Source organism: Anolis carolinensis, chromosome 2, assembly GCF_035594765.1.
Source record: "Anolis carolinensis isolate JA03-04 chromosome 2, rAnoCar3.1.pri, whole genome shotgun sequence".
NCBI lineage: Eukaryota > Metazoa > Chordata > Lepidosauria > Squamata > Dactyloidae > Anolis > Anolis carolinensis.
Window position 1 is genome coordinate 183,144,314 of NC_085842.1, and position 20,120 is coordinate 183,164,433.

Sequence of the window (20,120 nt, forward strand, 5' to 3'; positions counted from 1 at the left end):
GGAAGGTAATGGCACTCCATGTAGTCATGCCGGCCACATGACCTTGGAGGTGTCTATGGACAACACTGGCTCTTGGGCTTAGAAATGGAGATGAGCACCAACCCCCAGAGTCAGACATGACTGAACTTAACGTCAAGGGATACCTTTACCTTTACCTATATATACACACACACACACACACACACACATATGCAGGGACTATATATATATACACAGTATATATCACACACACACCAATTTAACAAAGTTTCAGCCACAAAAACAAAGTTTCTGAAGTAGAACAATGACTTTCACAGTAAAGACAACCCAATTTAACAGGAAATAAGACTTTCAAACCAGGAACAGATTTCTGCAATTATTAAAAAATGGTTTATTATAAAAGCTATGAAAATTCGCCAAAAATCAGAGGATAAGGGAAACGTTCCAAATTTTGGTGAGCTATCAGTGTTAAATGTGTTCTACCACTGTACCAAGTTTGAAGAAGATCACTCAAAAAATGAGGGTGGGAGAGTCCTGTAAAGTCCTCTCCCTCTGTGCTGTTTTTGGGAATTGCGCATGCGCGTCCGCCATTAACGAATTAATTTTGAAAATAACGAATTTTCGTTAATTTCGAATTTTTTGGGGGGCAAAATTCGGAAATACCTTCAGAAACGAAACGCTGCCCCCCTCTAGTTTTGAAACGAGTTTAGAATCAAATTTTTCGTGGATCGATCAAGCCTAATAGTCACACCTGTTATTTTGTGACTGCAAACTCAAGTACCTTACAAAAAATTGTTAATGAGTTGTAGGGGAATCCTAATGTAAGTGAAATTCTTAACCAACAGAAGAGCAATGTTTAATGCTCACCATTTCCCTTTCTGCCACTCTAAATCATCTCCATGAAAGCTACTTGTAAAGAACTCAGGCAGGGGGGAAATCCTTTGAAATCCCACTGCTAATACCGATTGTGGAGAAGGATGATGTTTCTATTAATTAATTATTATATATTTTATATCCAACTACATCCGCTGCCACCAGTTATTAAAAATGTTTATTTACTTAAAAGCTGCCACCAAATTATAGAGGTTTTATGATGCTGCCACCAAATTACAAAGGGATTATCAACTCTTGCCACCACTATTGGAAGATTTAGCTACTGACTACTTAGAGAGGAGACTTTTAAAAGTTTATGTTTCTTCTTTCTTCTTGCTTATTCTTGATGTGTGTATGTATGACAGAGACTGAGATGTTTGAGAGAACAACAACAAGTTTATTCAGGCACAAGCTTAATGGATACAATTCTCACTTAGAGGCACTTTCCTTAACAATTGCAATAACAGAATGAGGTGATTCAAACTTCCTAAAATGTAACTTCTTTCTCTACTGCCTAAACCTGCAGTTGCCCTGTGAATTTCAGTCACAGACTATCTGTTCCTTATCTGGAAACAGGTTACCTTAAAATAAGTCACCAAACTTATTTTAAACTGACTCAAATCCAACCTTTGAGCTACCCTGATTCTCCAACTGAGAATCAGTCTTAACTGCAATTCCTCCGATTACAGATTACCTTAAAATAAGTCACCAAACTTATTTTATCCCTGATCCCCTAACTTAGGATCAGCCTTCCCTGAGCTTCAACAAAGCCCAGACTTCCCTGTGGTTCACTGACCACTGACTGACTGACTGACTGAGTTTCCCTCCAAATTCTGCTCTCTCTTCAGCTAACCCAGTTGGCTCTGGCCCCTTCTCCATGGCAACCAGCCTCTGGTGCAGAGTAACTGAAATATTAACCCTTTTAAAAACATAGTTAAACATGACTTTTAAAACACAATTAAACATGGCATATGTAAATAAAAAATCACACTTCTTTACACTACTGTTCTCAACATAAAGCACAGTTATATCTTGGGCCCAACTTCTGAACATCTGTCCCATGATTGCTGGCAGATACAGTTCAATAGCATCTGAAAGACATCAGGATTCCCTGAACGTTGTACTCAACATTGAGGGAACTTGTGGCTACCTAAGGACGTTCTCAGTGGGCCGCTCACTGGGATCAACAATGCACAGGAGAGAAAGACAAGAATCATCATGGGGATCTTTTGGGGAAGGGTCAGGTCCCAATTACACTATGTAACAAAAATTGAACAAAAAATGTTCCTGGTTTGAAAGTGTGATTTCCTTTTAAATTGTGCGGTACTTATTTTGTTATACTCCAGAAACTTCATTTCTGTGCCTGCCACAAACTAAGTTTAATTGGTTGAAACTCAAATGAGATATTCATTGAAAAACTATAGCAAAATGTACTGCAGGATGTCCCACAAAACCAACGTTTTGGCAGTTTAATAAACCTTTTCCATGTTTTTATGGTAGAACCAATCAGGAAAGGACATTTATAACCCAGCATCAAAAATCGTGTTACATAATGTTATTTGAGTGGAAAATAAGTGTCAATGGCAATGTTGGATTAAGAGGGCTGGGGACCTGTTCTTCTTCTGTTCTGGACACAGAAGAAGTCAAAGAGGTCATGATAAAATGGGCAAGGGAGGTAGGCCATACTATTAATTTAGAAGACTGGGAGAAGATTTGGAAGAAGAAACTGAAATTCACATATGCAGCAGAACTGAGGGAGAATTGTTATAAGACCAGTTATAATATAATATAATTATATTATTGTTATAATATAGATGTATATCACACTGGAAAGGCTGGCGAAATTTAGTAAAGGCAAGGCGGATGGGAAATGTTGGAAGTGCGGAAAACACAAAGGGGATTTTATACATATGTGGTGGAGGTGTAAGAAGATTAAAAAGTTTTGGCAGGAAGCACGCAAAGAAATAGAGAAAAAACTTCAAATAAAACTTGACCTAAAACCGGAATACTTCCTCCTAGGATTAACCGACTTTCAGATGGACTTTAATACGGAAAAGCTCTTTATATATATGATAACGGCTGCTAGGATTAATATAGCAAAATTTTGGAAGAGACAGAAAACCCCCTCAATAGACAATTGGATGTTGAGCCTAATAGATATTAAAAATATGGATTAACACAAATTATATCACAGAATATTTCATTGAAACATAAGACAGATTGGACTAAATTAAGACAATACCTGAAAAGGGTAAACACTGAACTTTTATGAAACAGGTTTACAAGCAACCTTAAGCAACCTTAGGCGGTAGGATGTTCACAGATGTTCGCCGGATAATATTATGAAACGAAGAAAATGTATTTCCTGGTGCAGAGGATCTGGAAGGATACATACTTTGTTGGGTGTGTTGTTGGGGTTTTCCCTTTTTTCTTTCTTTCGTTCTTTCTTTTTTTTCCCCCTTGTCTTTTCTTATAATCTGTCTTTCCTATACCTGTTTATTGTTCCCCCACTTGTTATGTACATTCAAAACTATAAATAATTAAAAAAAAAAAAAAAAAGAGGACTGGGGACATGGAGCAACTCCCCAAGTAGGACCTCCTTTATGTTTATAAGAAGGCTGTTCTGGGAAAAGTGAAACAAATAAGTAAATAATAAATTGCTGAACACAATAAAGCAGCAGAGAAATCTTCATATGGGAGACAGCAGTGCAACTTCATTGAGTTTAGCAACTAGATTCCATACACTTTCATTCCGTTTTTTTACACACAACGCACAAAATATTGGTAACAGAAACCTTAGGAGGTTCAAAAAGAGACTGCAGAAGCATCAACAGAAGCAACATACTCCTTTCTCTTCCAGCACTGGAGGCTCTCAGAGAAATTGCACCACTTGGAGAATCTATAATCAAACCCTGCTCAATGATCTAAGTTGGAATAGGCTAATTATGGGACCCGTGTCTTCCAAAAGAAAACTTTTTTTTCTGTGGACCACCTGAATAACCAAGCACCTCCTTGCAGAGGTTTGTTGTATAAATCAGAGATCTATGAAACTGAAGTTCCCATGAACCCCTGCCAGCCAAGTTAATGGTGATGAATGCTGGGAAGTGAAGTGCAATAACATATGGAGGGCTGCATTATTTCCATCTCTATTTTTCTTCTTCTTCTTCTTCATTCACACAGTCGTCTCCGACTCTTCGTGACCTCATGGACCAGTCCAAGCTAGAGCTCCCTGTCGGCCGTCGCTGCCCCCAGTTCCTTCAAGGTCAAGCCAGTCACTTCAAGGATACCATCCACCCATTTGGCCCTTGGTTGGCCTCTTTTTTTTTCTTCCATTTTCCCCAGCATATATCTCTACTATATCCACCACTAATGGGTATAAAAAGGTACACAGCAGTACTCTCTTTTGCCTAAGTTGGTGAATGGTAGCAAAGTACAAAAAATGTCCTTTATATGTAGCATTGCTAGAAACATGACCTGTAATATGACCTGATCTTGCCAAGGTGGTCCATGCCTTAGTTACCTCTAGACTGGACTATTGCAATGCGCTCTACGTGGGGCTGCCCTTGAAGACAGCCCAGAAATTTCAACTAGTTCAACGCTTCTAAATGGAGCTAATTATAGGGAGGGGTCATCCCTCCTGCTTAAGGAGCTCCACTGGATGCCATTCACCTTCCGGACCCAATTCAAGGTGCAGGTGATCACCTACAAAGCCCTGAAAGGTTTGGGACCCTCCTACCTTTGTGATCGCCTTTCCCCCTACGAACCTGCACGATCTCTTCGTTCTTCGAGGAAGGCCCTCCTCTCGCTCCTGCCTCTGTCATAAGCGCGATTGGTGAGGATGAGAGAGGGGACCTTCTCCATGGTGGCCCCCCGGCTCTGGAACTCACTCCCCAGGGAAATTAGGCAAGCCCCCAACCTGGTGGCATTCAGGAAGAGCTTGAAAACCTGGCTTTTCACACAGGCCTTTGGATAAAGATTGCCCATCCCCATAACAATCATGTTCCATGACCATTTCTGTACCGGTTGCACTTTTTCCTGGTTAATTTGACAATGAACTCAGGGTTTCTCCCATCCCAAATTGCTCTCCCGTGAATTTGCAGCACTTTATCGGTTACCTCGAGTTTACAATTTTTACAATGTGCACTTTACCTAGTCTATTATTACAACCTTGCTGTTTTTAATTTCATGTTTTATTAAGTCTGTTTTTTATTTTTATAGGTTAATGTTTAAATTTTATCACTGCGTACGTTTTTGTCTATTGATGTATTGTACATTGTTATCATTTTTATCTGGGCCTGGCCCATGTAAGCCGCCCCAAGTCCCTTTCGGGGGAGATGGAGGTGGGGTATAAATAAACTTATTATTTGAAACACTGCAAGATGAGTCTACAACAGACACTCTGCTGGCTGCTGAATTGGATCACACGTCGGACACTTCCCCAGTGTCTAGGACTGTATGATGTATCACGAATAATGCGAGCAGATCCCAGTAAGGTGGCCTTTTGCAGCTGGCAGATGGTAATTTTTGTCAGCGCCAACTGTGTTTAAGTGCAGGCCAAAGCCTTTAGGCACTGCACCCAGTGTGCCGATCACCACTGGGACCACCTTGACTAGCTTGTGCCAGTCTTTGTAGTTCGATCTTTAAATCCTCATATCGTGTCAACTTTTTCAGTTGTTGTTCCTCAATCCTGCCGTCACCTGGGATTGCAACATCAACAATCCATACTTTGTCTTTTAACACGATCGTAAGGTCAGGAGTATTGTGCTCCAAAACCCTGTCTGTCTGAATTCGGAAGTCCCAGAGTAGCTTGACATGCTCATTCTCTGTAACTTTTTCCCACCAGTTCTTTGTCGCAGGCAGATGGTATTTGTGACACAAGTTCCAATGAATCATTTGAGCAACGGTGTTATGCCTCTGCTTGTAGTCTGTATTATTATTATTATTATTATTATTATTATTATTATTATTATTATTATTATTATTATGGCTTTCCCTGCAAGGATTACACTGGGCAATACTGCTCCTTCTAGTGTGTTTGCCTACCAAAGCTTGTTCAGAGGCCTTTAATTCTCGCATCTCTGTGAGAATCCCCACGGGGCTTGTATCCCCACCCACTCTTCCATTAAACCCCTTTCCTCTTTCTTGGTGAAATGTCTCAACCGGAACAACTTGCCCCACCCTCTTCTCTTTTCCCCAGCTATCCTGCACTCCTTTACCCCAATCATCAGATCTCTTTTCACCTTAAGAGTGAAATACTTTCCTTGTTTTCTGATGTGCTTGCAGTTGGAGGTGTCTCTTCTGTGGCCACCTTTTTGGCACCAAATGAGAAACTGCACACACTGGAAGCTTGTTGTCCTGTCCCTGACTGACCGCAGGAGAGGTAAGGTCAAGTACAAAGAAACAACATCAGAGCCTTGTGCATAACTGGACTGAGGAGCCAAGCTGGAAGGAGATAAACACAGATGGCGCAGCCCAGGCTGGGAAAAGAGGAGCTAAAGAGCCGTGGGCCTCAAAGGCAATCATAGAGATGGTCTGTGGTCTAGCCAGGTAGACTCAAGATGTTCACCCATCATTAATCCAGAACAGAACATTCAGTGTCAAAAGGTCAAAGATATAATGTGTGGGGAATCAGATTCAACACCATAGGCAGAGCAATGGCTACCATTTTGGATGGCATGTGAAAGATGCAGATACAGGTCCTCCTAGTGGACAGCCAGCAGGTCACAACATAGATTATACAGGCCTTCTCTTGAACCCTACATGGTTCAACCTATCTGCTAATTTCTCTCAGAGACCACACCACAAACACTGTGCCAGAGATTTAATGTGAAGCTTTATACAGCCACTTTGTCTGTAGTATACACATATAAAAAATTAAGAGGAGTGCGGACACAGATCTTTCTTCCCTCTAAGACCCAGTCAATATCTACAAGAACACATAAGCACACAGATACTCATGTTCCTTCTAGTCCTGGGATATCACACTCAAAGACTCTGGGAACTCGGACACAGCTGAAAGGCGAGGGGCAGCAGCATGAAGAGGGCACGCCAAAGTAGCCAGTGGGCCTTCAGCACGTGCTTTTGACCCTAGAAATCCAGTCTCCCCTGCTTCCTCAATAAGAAAAGCTTCTCCTAGCCCTTTGGGATAAAATCCCTTGGGATGCTAAATCAGGCAGCTTTAGCATTTTGGGTAAAGTGATCATCAGTCTCTGATCCAGAAAATTTTAAACAGTGGGCATAGAGAGAGTTAGCAGTCCATTCAAAAGCAGTAGCATCAAGGACGTTGTGTGAGGGACTAAGGTGTGTGGAAGAGAATGATGCTAGAATGGGTATACCAACCCAATCCATACCCAGGATATGGGGGAGGGGACTCAATTCGTTCCCAGCTCTCACCAAAAAGAAAAAGAAGAAAAGGATGAATGTACAGCAACCAGCAGGTAGGGTGGAGTTTGGCCAGAACTGTTGGTCTGGGGATCACTCTTCCTTCTTATCCTTTGGGCCATCGTAAGATGCCTGAGAGAAAAACAAAGAAAAGAAGAAAGTGTTAGGAGAAGAGTGGAATGGTCTTGTTTTGCAAGCTTAAGAACAGAGTTATAGATTCTGTTGGCCCTTGGTATCCACTGGGGTTTTGTTCTAGGATCCCTAGTCGATATTAAAATCCATGGTAAAATGGTATCTCTCCTCTGGCAAAGGGTATTCTTTTTGAATTAAAAATATTTTCAGGGTGTAGAATGGTTGGATCAGTGGATAGAGTAGATTCAGAATCCGTGGATATGGAAGGTCAAATGTATTCCATAGTGAGGGATGAGATGGGAGGGGCCTGCATCTGTATAACTAAGGCTGCATTTTGCAACCAGCAGAAACTTTAGAAGCTTGCATAGTTAGTTCTACAAATTTTCACTAGAGAGATGCAAGTTGTTATATAGGGCAGGGCAGTGTTAACTAAAGCCACAGGGAATGTTATTCAACTACCCATTGGCTTCTGAGATAGCAACAGGTGCTGAACCCACAAACATTCTAGCCTGTACACAGGCATTAGGGATTAGAAACCTGGGGAGAGCAGAGAGCAAATGGAGGTTCCAAAGAAGCTGGATTCCACATCTATTGCCACATTCTGTGCTTCTGTTGCACTCCTTCAGCATCAAGCCTAGGGACAGATCTACTTAAGAGGCCCACAAAGCTACACAAACAGCAGGATAGAACTGTCACTAAGGGCGTTTCCACACAGTCATATAACCCAGAATATCAAGGCAAAAAATCGCACAATATCTGCTTTGAACTGGGTTATCTGAGTCTACACTGCCATATATTCCAGCTCAAAGCAAATAATGTGGGATTTTTATTCAGCTGTGTGGAAGGGGCCTAAGATAGTCTCTGCAGCTGAAAACAAAAGACAAGCCCACTGTCACTTTAGGCCAACAATAGGCCAGTCATAAGATTCTGCAGGCTCAAATACATACTAGAACAGGCTGACTCTCTGCTGGCTGATGACGTAACATCTCTATTCAAACCATTGTTCTTTGTATTCTGCAAGGTTATGAGCTGTTCATTCTTAGGCACATCATTCAATTTTGTCACATTTGTCTCTGTGTCATACATGCCGCAGGGTGGTCAGCGCAACCCCGGCCTTGTGAAAGCAGTATTCTGGCATATTTCCTCAAACAACTGCTGGCTGTATCATACCTACTGAATGGTTAAGCATACTCAAACATTAGCAAATGTTTACTGCATGCCACAGTTATGTGGGAACAGAGATCAAGGTACTGTTGTGTTAGGAGAATACAATGTTGCTTCCTGAAGACCAACTTTTTCATAAACAAATCTAGTTCTTGCTGCCTCCAAAATACAATTGAAAAGGCATGAGCAGTGCCTACTGATATTTTACAACGCCAGCAAGGGACCGCTGAACAGGATTTTGAGGGATTCAGTGACCCATAGTGTTTCCTGTTTTATTCTATCACTATTAAAACTAAAATTTAAATTAATGCAAATGCAGTTTGGTCACTATATTTTCTGGGATTAGGAGCACAAGAACCCTGGAAAAGTTAACTACCACAAATAAGAATCCCACTATTTTTTTAACGTGACAGAAAACTTCTCTCGGTCCTCCAGAGTGATTCTATGATGAACTTCCACCATATGTTTACCATAGAGTGACTGTAGAGGACCTAGATAAGAGAGAACATGTTAATCAAATCTGTAAATAATCAAATCCACAAAGTCAAACCCACCAATGTGAAGGCTGTACTGCGTATATACCCTACTTTATATTACTCCAAACTTGGATCTGAGTTTAGGATTTGGATTGCCTCCCATGACACACTGGCATCTTTGGTAATCTGTCCTGTGAGCAACTGAAATTGCTGTGTGACGTTACACAAATCCGTGTATCTTAGGCTAACTTACCACATGAGGTTGGTATATAGATAAAACAAAGATGGGAAAATCTGTATGTGCTGTTTTTGAGCTCAGTGGAGGAAAAATCAGATAATGTGATGGGCACACGGTTTGGATTCTAGCTCAGCCATGGAAACCTACTGCTTGACTTTTGACAGGCCAATCTTTCTTAATTTCAAGAGAAGACAATGGCAAAACCTCCTCTGAATAAATCTTGCCAAGAAAACTCTATGAAAGGGTTGACCTATACTGGAGTCGACTTGAAGGCTTACACAACAACACCATTAGGAAATAATCCAGCTTAGAGTAGCAGGAAGCTGAGGCTGAGATGTAATGCTTTAGCTAAGGCCACAGAGGCGACATTTGAATAGGGAACTTAGGTTTATAGCTCAGTCATAGCCACTCAGTGAATCACAGGCATCAACTAAAACTAGCTAATCAGCTTGAAAGCCACAAGTGTTCAGTTTCTACTGGAGCAAGTTATATTAAGGTACGTGAGTTTTTACATGAATTAGAGCAGTCCAATGGCACCACAGTCTAAAGGAGAAAGACAGAATGGCTTCCACTGGACCAGAACGAAAAATTGTTTTCGGAGTGAAAATACTCTCATACTAGATGACCAGCCATGCTAGAAAAAATCCTATCCCATGATTAAGTGTCAAGCTCGGTTTTGTTGAAACATATTCTGCCCAGCTGTCGTTCCATAAGAGCAACAGCAACAATTGAATTTTGCTTCTCCGCCAATTCTTTTACTAGTGATCCTAGACGAAAGATTCATTTACAAACCTCAAGAGGCAGGAAACCACCTAGCCGCACGGGGGGATTTTTACTACACAACTTGAAAACCACAGAAAGGAGCTGATTGAGATAACCATGGTGACAATCTCCCTTTCAGAAAGCCGAAGTATTAAAAGAATTAGTTGGCTGCTCAAAATGCTCCTGACTTACTTTCCTTGGAACATGTGGGCTGGAGAATTCTGCTGATCATCCATAACTTGGATTGCCTCTTTCTTTTGGGTCTCACTTTCACCCTCTTTCTGCAGGATTGCAACCCATTAACAGTCAAGCCATCACTTCCTTCATTCAGTCCTAGTATATCTTCCTCTTTTCCTACTGCCTCTCACTTTACCAAGCATAACTGTTTTTCCCAATAAGTAAACTATGAGAGAGCAGAAGCAGCCTCTTGGAACTCCATTTATCAGGTGCTTTTTTTAAAAACCACAAAATGAGAAAAGATAGACATGTGATGGTTACTCAGCAGAAAACTTTGTTGGGAAAAAGGTGTGCCAAACCATACTGTGTGGAGTCCTGCTCTTCAGATCTGTTGGATTATAACTGCCATAATTCCCAGAATAGTTTGTATCCCTTCTAAGGTTTTTTGTTTTTGTTTTTTCGTGTCAGAAATGACTTGAGAAACTGCAAGTTGCTTCTGCTGTGAGAGAATTGGCCGTCTGCAAGGACGTCGCCCAGGGAATACCCAGGTGTTTTGATGTTTTACTTTCTAAGATTAAGGGAAGCTATATTCGTCACTATTCTCCACATCACCTACATACACGTAAATGCATTGGAGAAAACTGAAACAACTTGATTCCTGGCTATAGAAAATGGAGAATTCTGTGCAATGTAGAGAATAGACTCATCGGCTGGAACTAATCCGAGTTCCAACTCAATACCCCCACCTCTCCATACACACAACCTTGGAACTCTTTCACACTATTCAACTGTAGTAATATGATTCCATTTAGTTAGCCATTCTGTCTATGGAATTATGGGGCTTGTAGTTTGGTGATGCTCCCTGATTAAAACTATGAACCCCATCCCCACAAAACCCAGGATTCTGCAGGGTGTCATTGTAAAAGTTAAAGTACAGTATGGCACCCATATCCAAAGGGGATATCTTCCTGGACTTAGCATGTAAACATGAAAATAGTGATAACAGCAAATCTTATTGAAATGAATGACTTCCAAAGCAAGAATACCATAGAATCACATTGGAGGGCTTAGAAAACTCCTAAAGAGAATAGCTCTCTAGCATTTTAAAGTCTTTCATTATAACTCTATGGTCATCTTCCAGCAGAAGAAGAAAGATCTAAAAATGGCTAAAGAGAACATATCTTTTCAGATGTAGATAAGTGAAATTGCAAACACCAGGTACAGTGCAGGAGTCATACTGTAATATTATATTTGTGTTGTGTGGCAGGGCCAACACAACCACAAAATAAGAACAAAAAATCCTTGCTGTTGTTCTTAACATGGCGGTAGTGATTCTGCAGCCTTTTGGAAGTTGTTGCATGGCCATTCCAAGCATTCCTTGCCACTGAGTTAGTTTGTAGACCAAAATATGTAGAAACCACTTGCTTTTTAAACCCTGCACTAGAGACACCATTGTCTGGGTGCAATATGTTCAAGGGCACCCAAGTGGAGAGGGATGCTTCTCTTGCAGATGCCAAGCTGAAAGAGATGCCATTCCTCAGAGGTGGCAGCAAAGTCATTAGAGCAGCCAAACAGAGGTCCTATTTATAGGCAGCTAGGGAGGGAAAACTATTACTGGAGTATGGCAGCCTGATCACGCTGACTGTAACTGCACAGAAGGGAGGAGAGAGCGTGGGGAAAGGAGAAATTGAGAGGGGGGGGGGAGAGAAAAATTCAAGCAGATGGCTGCAGATGGCAAAGCCAAGATAGAACTCAATATGGGAGGGGGTGGAGAAGCACTGGAAGGAGGATATTCCTAGACAGTGCATTAGAATTAGCTCTGGTCAGAGCCAGCTCAAAGACACTGCTAAGGAGGCAGTGTATGTATGTGTATGCTAACTCAGTTCTGGAGGCTGAGGACTTATTTAGTAAGCACTATCTTTGGAGTCCAGAAGACCTCAAGACATCAACTGCAGAGCCATATATGTGTGTGCCCGAGATTAAAAGGCAAGCCAATGGCACTTCTCCCAATTTTGTCCTGGGTCCCAGAAGGATGCAGTTATACACAGTGATACCTTGAGTTAAGAGATTTAATTGTTTTGTGACTGAGCTCTTAACTCAAATCACTTATTTCAAAGCTAATTTTTCCATTGAAATACAATTAATCTGTTCAGAACCCCCCGATTTTTGGTTACATGTTTTTAAATAAGAACATTTACTTTATAAATAACAAATAATAAATAAATGGGGGGGGGGGGCTGGTGGCACAGTGCGTTAAAAGCGTTGAGCTGCTGAACTTGCAGACCAAAAGGCCCCAGGGTCAAATCCCGGGAGCGGAATGAGTGCCCGCTGTTAGCCCCAGCTCCTGCCAACCTAGCAGTTCGAAAACATGCAAATGTGAGTAGATCAATAAGTACCGCTCCGGCGGGAAGGTAACAGCGCTCCATGCGGTCATGCCGGCCACATGACCTTGGAGGTGTCTACGGGCAACACTGGCTCTTTGGCTTAGAAATGGAAATGAGCACCAACCCCCAGAGTCGGACACGACTGGACTTAACATCAGGGGAAAACCTTTACCTTTACCTTTAATGAATAAATGCACATTCACATGGAACAATAAAAAGAAAGATCAACTTTAAATGATAGAGCCACAGTTATGGCAAGGAAGCACATTTGAGGAAACAAAACGTTTTGCCCAGTGTAACAACAAGGCAAAACCTGCACATTCACATGGACCAATAACAAAAAAAAGAGAAAGACCAACTTTCTAATGGTATAAGTACAAAGTTGTGGTAAGGAAGCACAAAGCACACAGTGAAGAAGCAGAAGCATCATTTTCTTCATACTGTACTCATTCCAGCTTCCCTCCCTCTCTCTCTTCATGAAGCCAAACATACCAGGAATAAAAACGACACAAAATCAATTAACCCCAAATTCCTCAAAGCATACAAGACCAAAGCAGACAACAATCTTCCAAAGCAGACAAGAGTGCAAGGCATGAGGCACAGAGCTGCTCCCTCGAAGCCCTAAAGCCCTGTACTCTGGTGCTAGCGCTCCTTCTTGTGCTAGCACTTCTGCTGGTGCTAGATCTTAATTCAAAATGCATTTGATCTTATGTCAAAAGAAACCCCAGGACGAGTGATGGCTCTTAATTCAAAATGCCCTTAAGCTGGGACACTCTTAAGTTGAGGATCCATTGTACAAAAGAAACTTTGGTCTTCCATTTATCAAAGCCTCATCTCAAATAATAAAGCTTTCCACGTGCTCATAATAATCAAACAACGAACTCTAGCTACTCTTTCTTTGACTTGACTACTTGTTCATGTTTCTTCCACTGAGTCTTTGATACAGCGGCTGACCAACAGAACCCCAAATAATTTGCATGAGCAACTCAACCTTTCCCCCCAGCCAGACTGACATACGGAAGATACCAGGAATCTCTTCAAAATATTCACCTCACTCTGAGACCCTAGTAAAAGTTGTCTAGTACCTTGGTGAAACAGGTGGGAATGGAAAGTGGCATTAACCAAATTAAGTTGGAAAGACATGGGGAAAAACTAGAGGGGCATTAGAGATATATGTACGTACACAAAGAAAGGTCTCTGGTGTTCTGATTTACCCAACACTGGCAACATTTCTTTGACCCAAAAACAAGAATTGGGAGCTTTCTCAAAAAAGTTCTAAACTTTGGGGAAATCAGTCAGGCCTGAACGTCCACAGTATCTCTCACATCTTTGTGAGTTGCACCCTCTTGCCTGCCAGTGAAAGAGAAATGAAAGGGCCCAAGCCCTGCTCCTGAACCTATCTTATTCAGTCACTTCCTCATAACATGCTGGGCCTGCCTGCTCCTTCACCTTTATCAAGCTGCTCCCAGGTGAGGCAGTCTTATGACATGCTTACGTGCCACTGCAAACGTAGAGGGATGTTTGCCAGGAAAGCTCCCAGGGAAGGCCTCCAACTGGTTATCCTCCTCTTCCCTGGAACCCAAGGCAAGAAGGAGAGGAGGAAACCACAGCCAAACCATGCTGTAATGTTCTTCACAACCACTGCATGGAGATTAGGTTGTCCTGGCAACAGATGTTAGATTATTTTTAGTCATACGTGTGTGTTAGAGAGAGGTGAATATAGTGTGTGTGTGTGCTCATGCTGGGCTTGCAATTTAATTGTCATCAGTCTCTGATTCTGAGTGGCACAATAAGTCTTGTAAGTGTTCATATATTTAGCTAGGAATCAAAGACTGTCTGTCAGCACACTGGATTTTCTGTGCATTCCTATTCCCTGAAAATAAAGTATTTCTCCTGTTGTAATGGCGTTTTTGGTGGGCAACAGTTGAAAAATGGAGGCCCCAAAGCTGTAGACATGGGCCATTCCATGACTTCCACAACAGACAAATCTTAGAATCATTATTAGAAACAAACCAAGAGAAAAGTTCAAAAAGAGACTTTGATAGGGTTCCTAAAGGTCAAGAGAGGAGCTCTTATGAGGAAAATTCTAATTGGCTTTGAGGGCAAATGGGGTATTTTTAAAAAAGAAAACAAAAAGAAGAGTAGAATTGAGGTGGCAACTAGGAATTGAAGGATAACAGGGTTCATCATTTCCTTGAAATCTCAAACACATGTAAGCTATGTGCTTCTTTAGGCAAAACAGTTTACCTCTAGAACAAAAAATAATTAATGGTGCCATTTTGTTGGAGACACCTTATATTTCCTGCCTCGCAAAACACTGAAACTGCAAGATCCCCAGGGAATGGCTGCAGAGAAGCATTTCCACTTGGAAATTCACCATTTACTATCGCACTCTAGATTAATCACAGTCTTCTACCTTTATCTGTTATGTCCTGAAAAGGTAACCTTGGTCTACATTTCTCTGAAATCACTGGCTATGCTGGCTGAGACTTCTGAGAGTTGAAGGTCAGAAGAATAACTTAACCAGGTTCTGCATTCAGTGAAGGGCAGTTGGATGCTCCGAGGGGGAAAACCTCCATGCGAGAATGAAGCTTCCAATAAGTAAGCCTGGGAGCGAGCAAATGTAATGAACAGACTGAATGAATTGTCTGTCTGGGGCCTAAAGGTCTGGCAAGGCTGAAGACACCATCCCAAAAATGAAATATGGAGAACAAAGGAGGTGAAGAATTCGATGAAGTATAGTAAGAGAGGTGCTAATGAGAACTGAGCTGAAAACTCTGTTTACATAGTCAAAGTTCTTTATGTTAAAGATGTTAAACAAACTATCTGTTCCAGTATTGATGTGGTTTCAGCAGGTCCGAGCTGAATAACAGAGATTATCTAAACAACCAAATAATGGATAACCAAAAATCGCTACATAAGGAGACCCCTTTCCATAGTGTATGAACGTCAGATCTGAAGGATGTAGCTCTGTCCACCCATCTCTCTTCTCCAGCAGCAGGCCTGAATGGAGGAGGATGGTGAGCATGAATGTTTAATGTATGTGAGTAAATGCTGAGTATATGTGATATTTCCCTTTTGCCTGTGTAACCAATATAGCAATTATAAAAACCAGTACTGGGGTCTGTGTACCTACTTCTTTCTCTGAAAGTGCCTGATGTACTCTGCCCCACTGAAAATGGATTAGAGAACATGTTTAAGGTTCAAAAAGTCTTTATGACACAAAAAGGGCAAGGACTCACCTTCCTTCTTAGAAGATGTGGATCATGCCCTTAGTACTGCACTTCTAAATGTGACCAGAGTCACGTACTCTCTGCAAGTTGGCAACAGAGCCTAACGACACATGTGCCATGGTTGCCTTCTTCTGGCCCTCATCTAGAATACTTTTATCTCACAGCAGCTTTAATAACAACAAATGCTTAGGGGAGCGTGATAAGTTTTGGTTTCAGTTTCCTAACAGCCCAGTAAGACCAGGCAGCAATGTGTCAGTTTTTGGCCACTCCATTTCCCTCCCCTTGGCACCTGAAGCTTGGCATGTTCATCCAGCAGTCTGTCATACTCCTTGGTCAGTCCTTCAGCCTGTTTGCGCATAGCCAGGGCCTCACTGTCGGCTTTCTCCAAAGCTAGAGAACAAGGAAGAAAAGATAAGGGACAGCATTAGAGAAGTAAGGTATTGTCAAATCACCAGTTTGGGAATAGCAGGCCAAGTCACAGGCTGTTTGGGGTGGGGGTGGCAGTGGCGATTTCTACACAGGAAAAGAAGTCATCTCAGATTAACTGGGGGATGAATGTGGCAAAGGCAGATCATAGCTTCTTTTCTCCTCCAGGATTAGAACAAATCGATATTTTTTCCAATCAGTGGCAAAGCTGTGATCTTCTGCAAGTCATCTCCTCTGATTGCACTTATGCCACAACCATAGAGCCTAGGTGAATAAGCTGCAAACAACAGATTTTGCACCAATTTTACAATCAAGGAAAAGGTTATCTATCAAGTAATATTTCTTTAAATTAGCAGTGTGGAACTCATTTCACACAGTCTGGCACCTAGCTACCCTCGGCTGCTGAAAACATTTTTTTTTAAAAAAAATTTATTTATGAAATTTTTCAAAAAATACAGTGAAAGTGGGAGAACATTATGGGTTATAGTACAGTGGGAAAAATAGGAAGTGTGACTTAAAAAAGAAAACAGAAAAAAGGTAGAAGGAGAAAAAAAAGAAAAAAAATGGATAGAAAATAAGTAGAGAATATATATGAAATAAAAATAGATTGAGTCCATAGACTTCCATCTTCATCTATATTGATTCTGATCCTTATGGGGGTCTATCCCAATGGTTCTGTTTTTTTTTTGTTTTTTTTCCTTTTGATTGAAGCTTCACTATCGTTAATATTGTTGTTATACTTGTATATATTTATAGGATTGTCCCTCTTTGGTTATTCTGTAATTATGTTACTCTTAAATTCTTTTCTTTCATTAGAAAGTTTATTAGTGGTTGCCAGTCGGTATTTTTCTTTGGTAATCCTTGTTGTTTGACTAATAGGTATGTTAATCTGTCCATGTTCTTTATTTCCATTAACTTTAGTATCCATTGATCTACATCCGGTATTATTTCTTGTCGCCAATTTCTTGCGTAGACGATTCTCGCCGCTGTTATCATATAGTTGAGTAGGAGTTCTTCATTTTCTTTTAAGTTTTCTTCCAAGATCCCTAATAATAGGTATTCTGGTCTCATTTGGTATTTTATGTTTAAGATTTTTTGAGTTGTCTCGTGGATTTCTTTCCAATATTTTTTTGCTTTCTCACAAGTCCACCACATGTGGAAGAAGGATCCTTGTTCTTTCTTGCATTTCCAGCAATTAGTCTGTTGAGATTTGTTTATGAGTCCTAATTGTTTTGGGGTTATGTACCATCTATGGAACATTTTTATCCAATTTTCTTTTAAGTCATACGAGTACATTTGTTTTAACTTTTTGTTCCAGATGTTCTCCCATTGATCCATATAAATAGTTTTCTTAATATTCATTGCCCATTTTGTCATACACTCTTTTACTATTACTTTCTCCGTTTGCCATTCTAGAATTCTTTTGTAGATTTTTGATGTAAATTTTTTCTCCGATTTCATAATTCTGTCCCAGAATGTTTCTTTTGACATGAATCCTTCTTTCCTATCGTTGTTATAATATTCTTTTAGTTGAATATATTGGAGCCAAGAGAGGTTTATGAAGTTTTTCTTGATATCTTCTTGGGATTTCATCTCAAAGTTTCCGGCAGTCTGTTTTAATATATCTTTATAGGTGGGCCATTTCCTCCAGCCTAACAATCTCCTTTGTCCCGCTTCTAGTGGGGATACCCAAAGGGGGGGTTTTGGGTAAATTCTAGCTTTATATTTGTTCCAGATTATTACAATTGCTGATCTTACGAAGTGATTTCCAAAGTTCTTTTCCAATTTTATTTTGCCATACCATAGGTATGCATGCCACCCTATTCGGAGGTCGTGTCCTTCTAACGTTAACAGTTTTTCTTTCTTGAATGTCATCCAATCTTTAATCCATATGAGGGCATTAGCTTCGTAATATGATTTCAGGTCCGGTACCCCTAGACCGCCTCTTTTCGTTTCATCAATTAAATTGATATATTTAATTCTAGCTTTTTTGCCTTGCCAGATAAATTTGGTTAACTCCTTTTCCCATTTTTTAAATATTTTCATATTTCTGAGGATTGGTAAATTTTGGAATAAGAAGAGCATTTTTGGCAGAATATTCATCTTAATTGCCGAAATTCTTCCTAAAAGTGAGAGGTTTAAATTTTTCCAGTTTTCCAATTGTCTGCTTATTTCTACTGCTGAAAACATTTGTGCTGGAGCAGCAGTTAGCTCAAGAGTTAATACAATGATTCACAGATCTGGGTAGTTTTTGAGTGCAATTTCTACTGAGCAGGACAGAAAATAAACAAGCAGAATGTGTTTTCCTCTAAAATGGATGAAGATATTATTACTATTTTAACGACATGGCTGTATTCACAGTAACCAATTTTTTAAAAAGTGGATTTTGCATCTTTTCAGGATATGGTTGGAAACAAAAGTAGAGGATGTAACTCACTCAGGGTTGCAAATATGGAATCAAGTGGTGGTAATTCTAGCAGGGGAAAATAATGTACGTCATATAGATTGACTGAAATATCTTAAAGGCATCAGATACTGTCTGATCTTGGGAGCTAAGTAGGGTAAGACCTGGCTAGTACTTGGATGACTCACTGCCAATAAAGACCATGTGCTGTAGGCTATATTTTAGAGCAGTGGTTCTCAACCTGTGGGTCCCCAGGTGTTTTGGGCTACAACTCCCAAAAATCCCAGCCAGTTTACCAGCTATTAGGATTTCTGGGAGTTGAAGGACAAAACATCTGGGGACACACAGGTTGAGAAACACTGTTTTAAGAGACAGGAACTGGCAAAAACCACCTGAGTATTCCTTGCGCATATGTATCCTAGCTTGGCCTAGATTTTATTGTCTTTGCTTTGCTTTGTTTTGAGTGAGTGCTTTATCTTTATTTCAGTGTATGTTTCTCCAAGCACCACAAGTTTGGCTTCTGGGAATTAGCTGTTTTTCAAAACATTTACATCTGTTGTGGCAGCCATTTAGGAAAGGTGGAATGAGCCCCAAATCCCCTCTTGTTCCATTTCATGGAAACCATACTGTGACTGCACCTAAGGCATTATTTCCAAATTCCAAAATAGGCCCACCAACCTATCCTACTTGGGACAGTTCACTTTGTGAGGAACATGGTACTAAAGAGACAAAGGGGTCTCTAGTTTACATAAACTACCCTGCCAAATCCAGCAGCTTTTCTGACTTTTCGGTTAGCACTAGTCAAGTGCTTTATGCCAGAAAAATAAAACATGATATAGCACTCTCTACCCAACTATAAAAAGGGCCTGCTGGAAGAAGAGTAATCTTACTTTGCCCTGGCATTAACAGACAGCTGCTCTACCTCAATGCTAAATTCTCTTGCCCCTCATTGCCTGCCCCAGTCCCCAAAACAACGCAACTGTCATAATGAACATGAAGGTCTCTTAGCCTCTTGCTGTGAGAAGGGGAGGAAGGTAACAGAGGGCAATTGTGATTTCGTATACATGCCCACTGTTTCATTCAATCTGGTGGGACGGTAGTGGAGATGGAAGTGGAGACCATGCTGAAGAGTTACACTGCCCTCTCAGCAACGAGAAGGTCAAAAAGGTTACAGCTTCACAGCTCCTGGATTCCTGCTGAGCTGATGTCAATGCCCTTGATTTGCTGGCTCTGGAAATGGGATCTAGAGAAGCAGCTCAAACTGGTTGATGCTGCTGCTGAAAACAGCAGTCCCTCCCTTTTTTATAAAGGGAAAAAGCGTAAACAAACACACACGTGGGGGAATCCTATTACACTAGTGCACAGTTCAGGAGCTGTCTATCCTTCTCTCAGAGCTGGTCAATGGTAGGGGTAGTCACGGCTAGTGTCTACCACAACCCTGTTCTTTGTTATGAAAGTATTAAAGGTTTTCGTTGTAGCCCTGTATTCACA

General features: G+C 40.9%; 1 protein-coding gene across 1 annotated transcript in view; it reads right to left on the reverse strand.

The window, feature by feature from the left end:
* Positions 1–6,658: 6,658 nt before the first annotated feature.
* The window catches only part of bcap31 (B cell receptor associated protein 31), a 47,115-nt gene continuing 33,653 nt past the window's right edge, over positions 6,659–20,120 (reverse strand). The window contains exons 7-8 of the mRNA XM_003216891.4: positions 16,089–16,189; positions 6,659–7,365 (exon numbers count right to left, since the gene is read on the reverse strand). Of these exons, the coding sequence (XP_003216939.1) occupies positions 7,327–7,365; positions 16,089–16,189 (140 nt within the window). The 3' untranslated portion in view covers positions 6,659–7,326. The remainder of the gene's footprint in view (positions 7,366–16,088; positions 16,190–20,120) is intronic.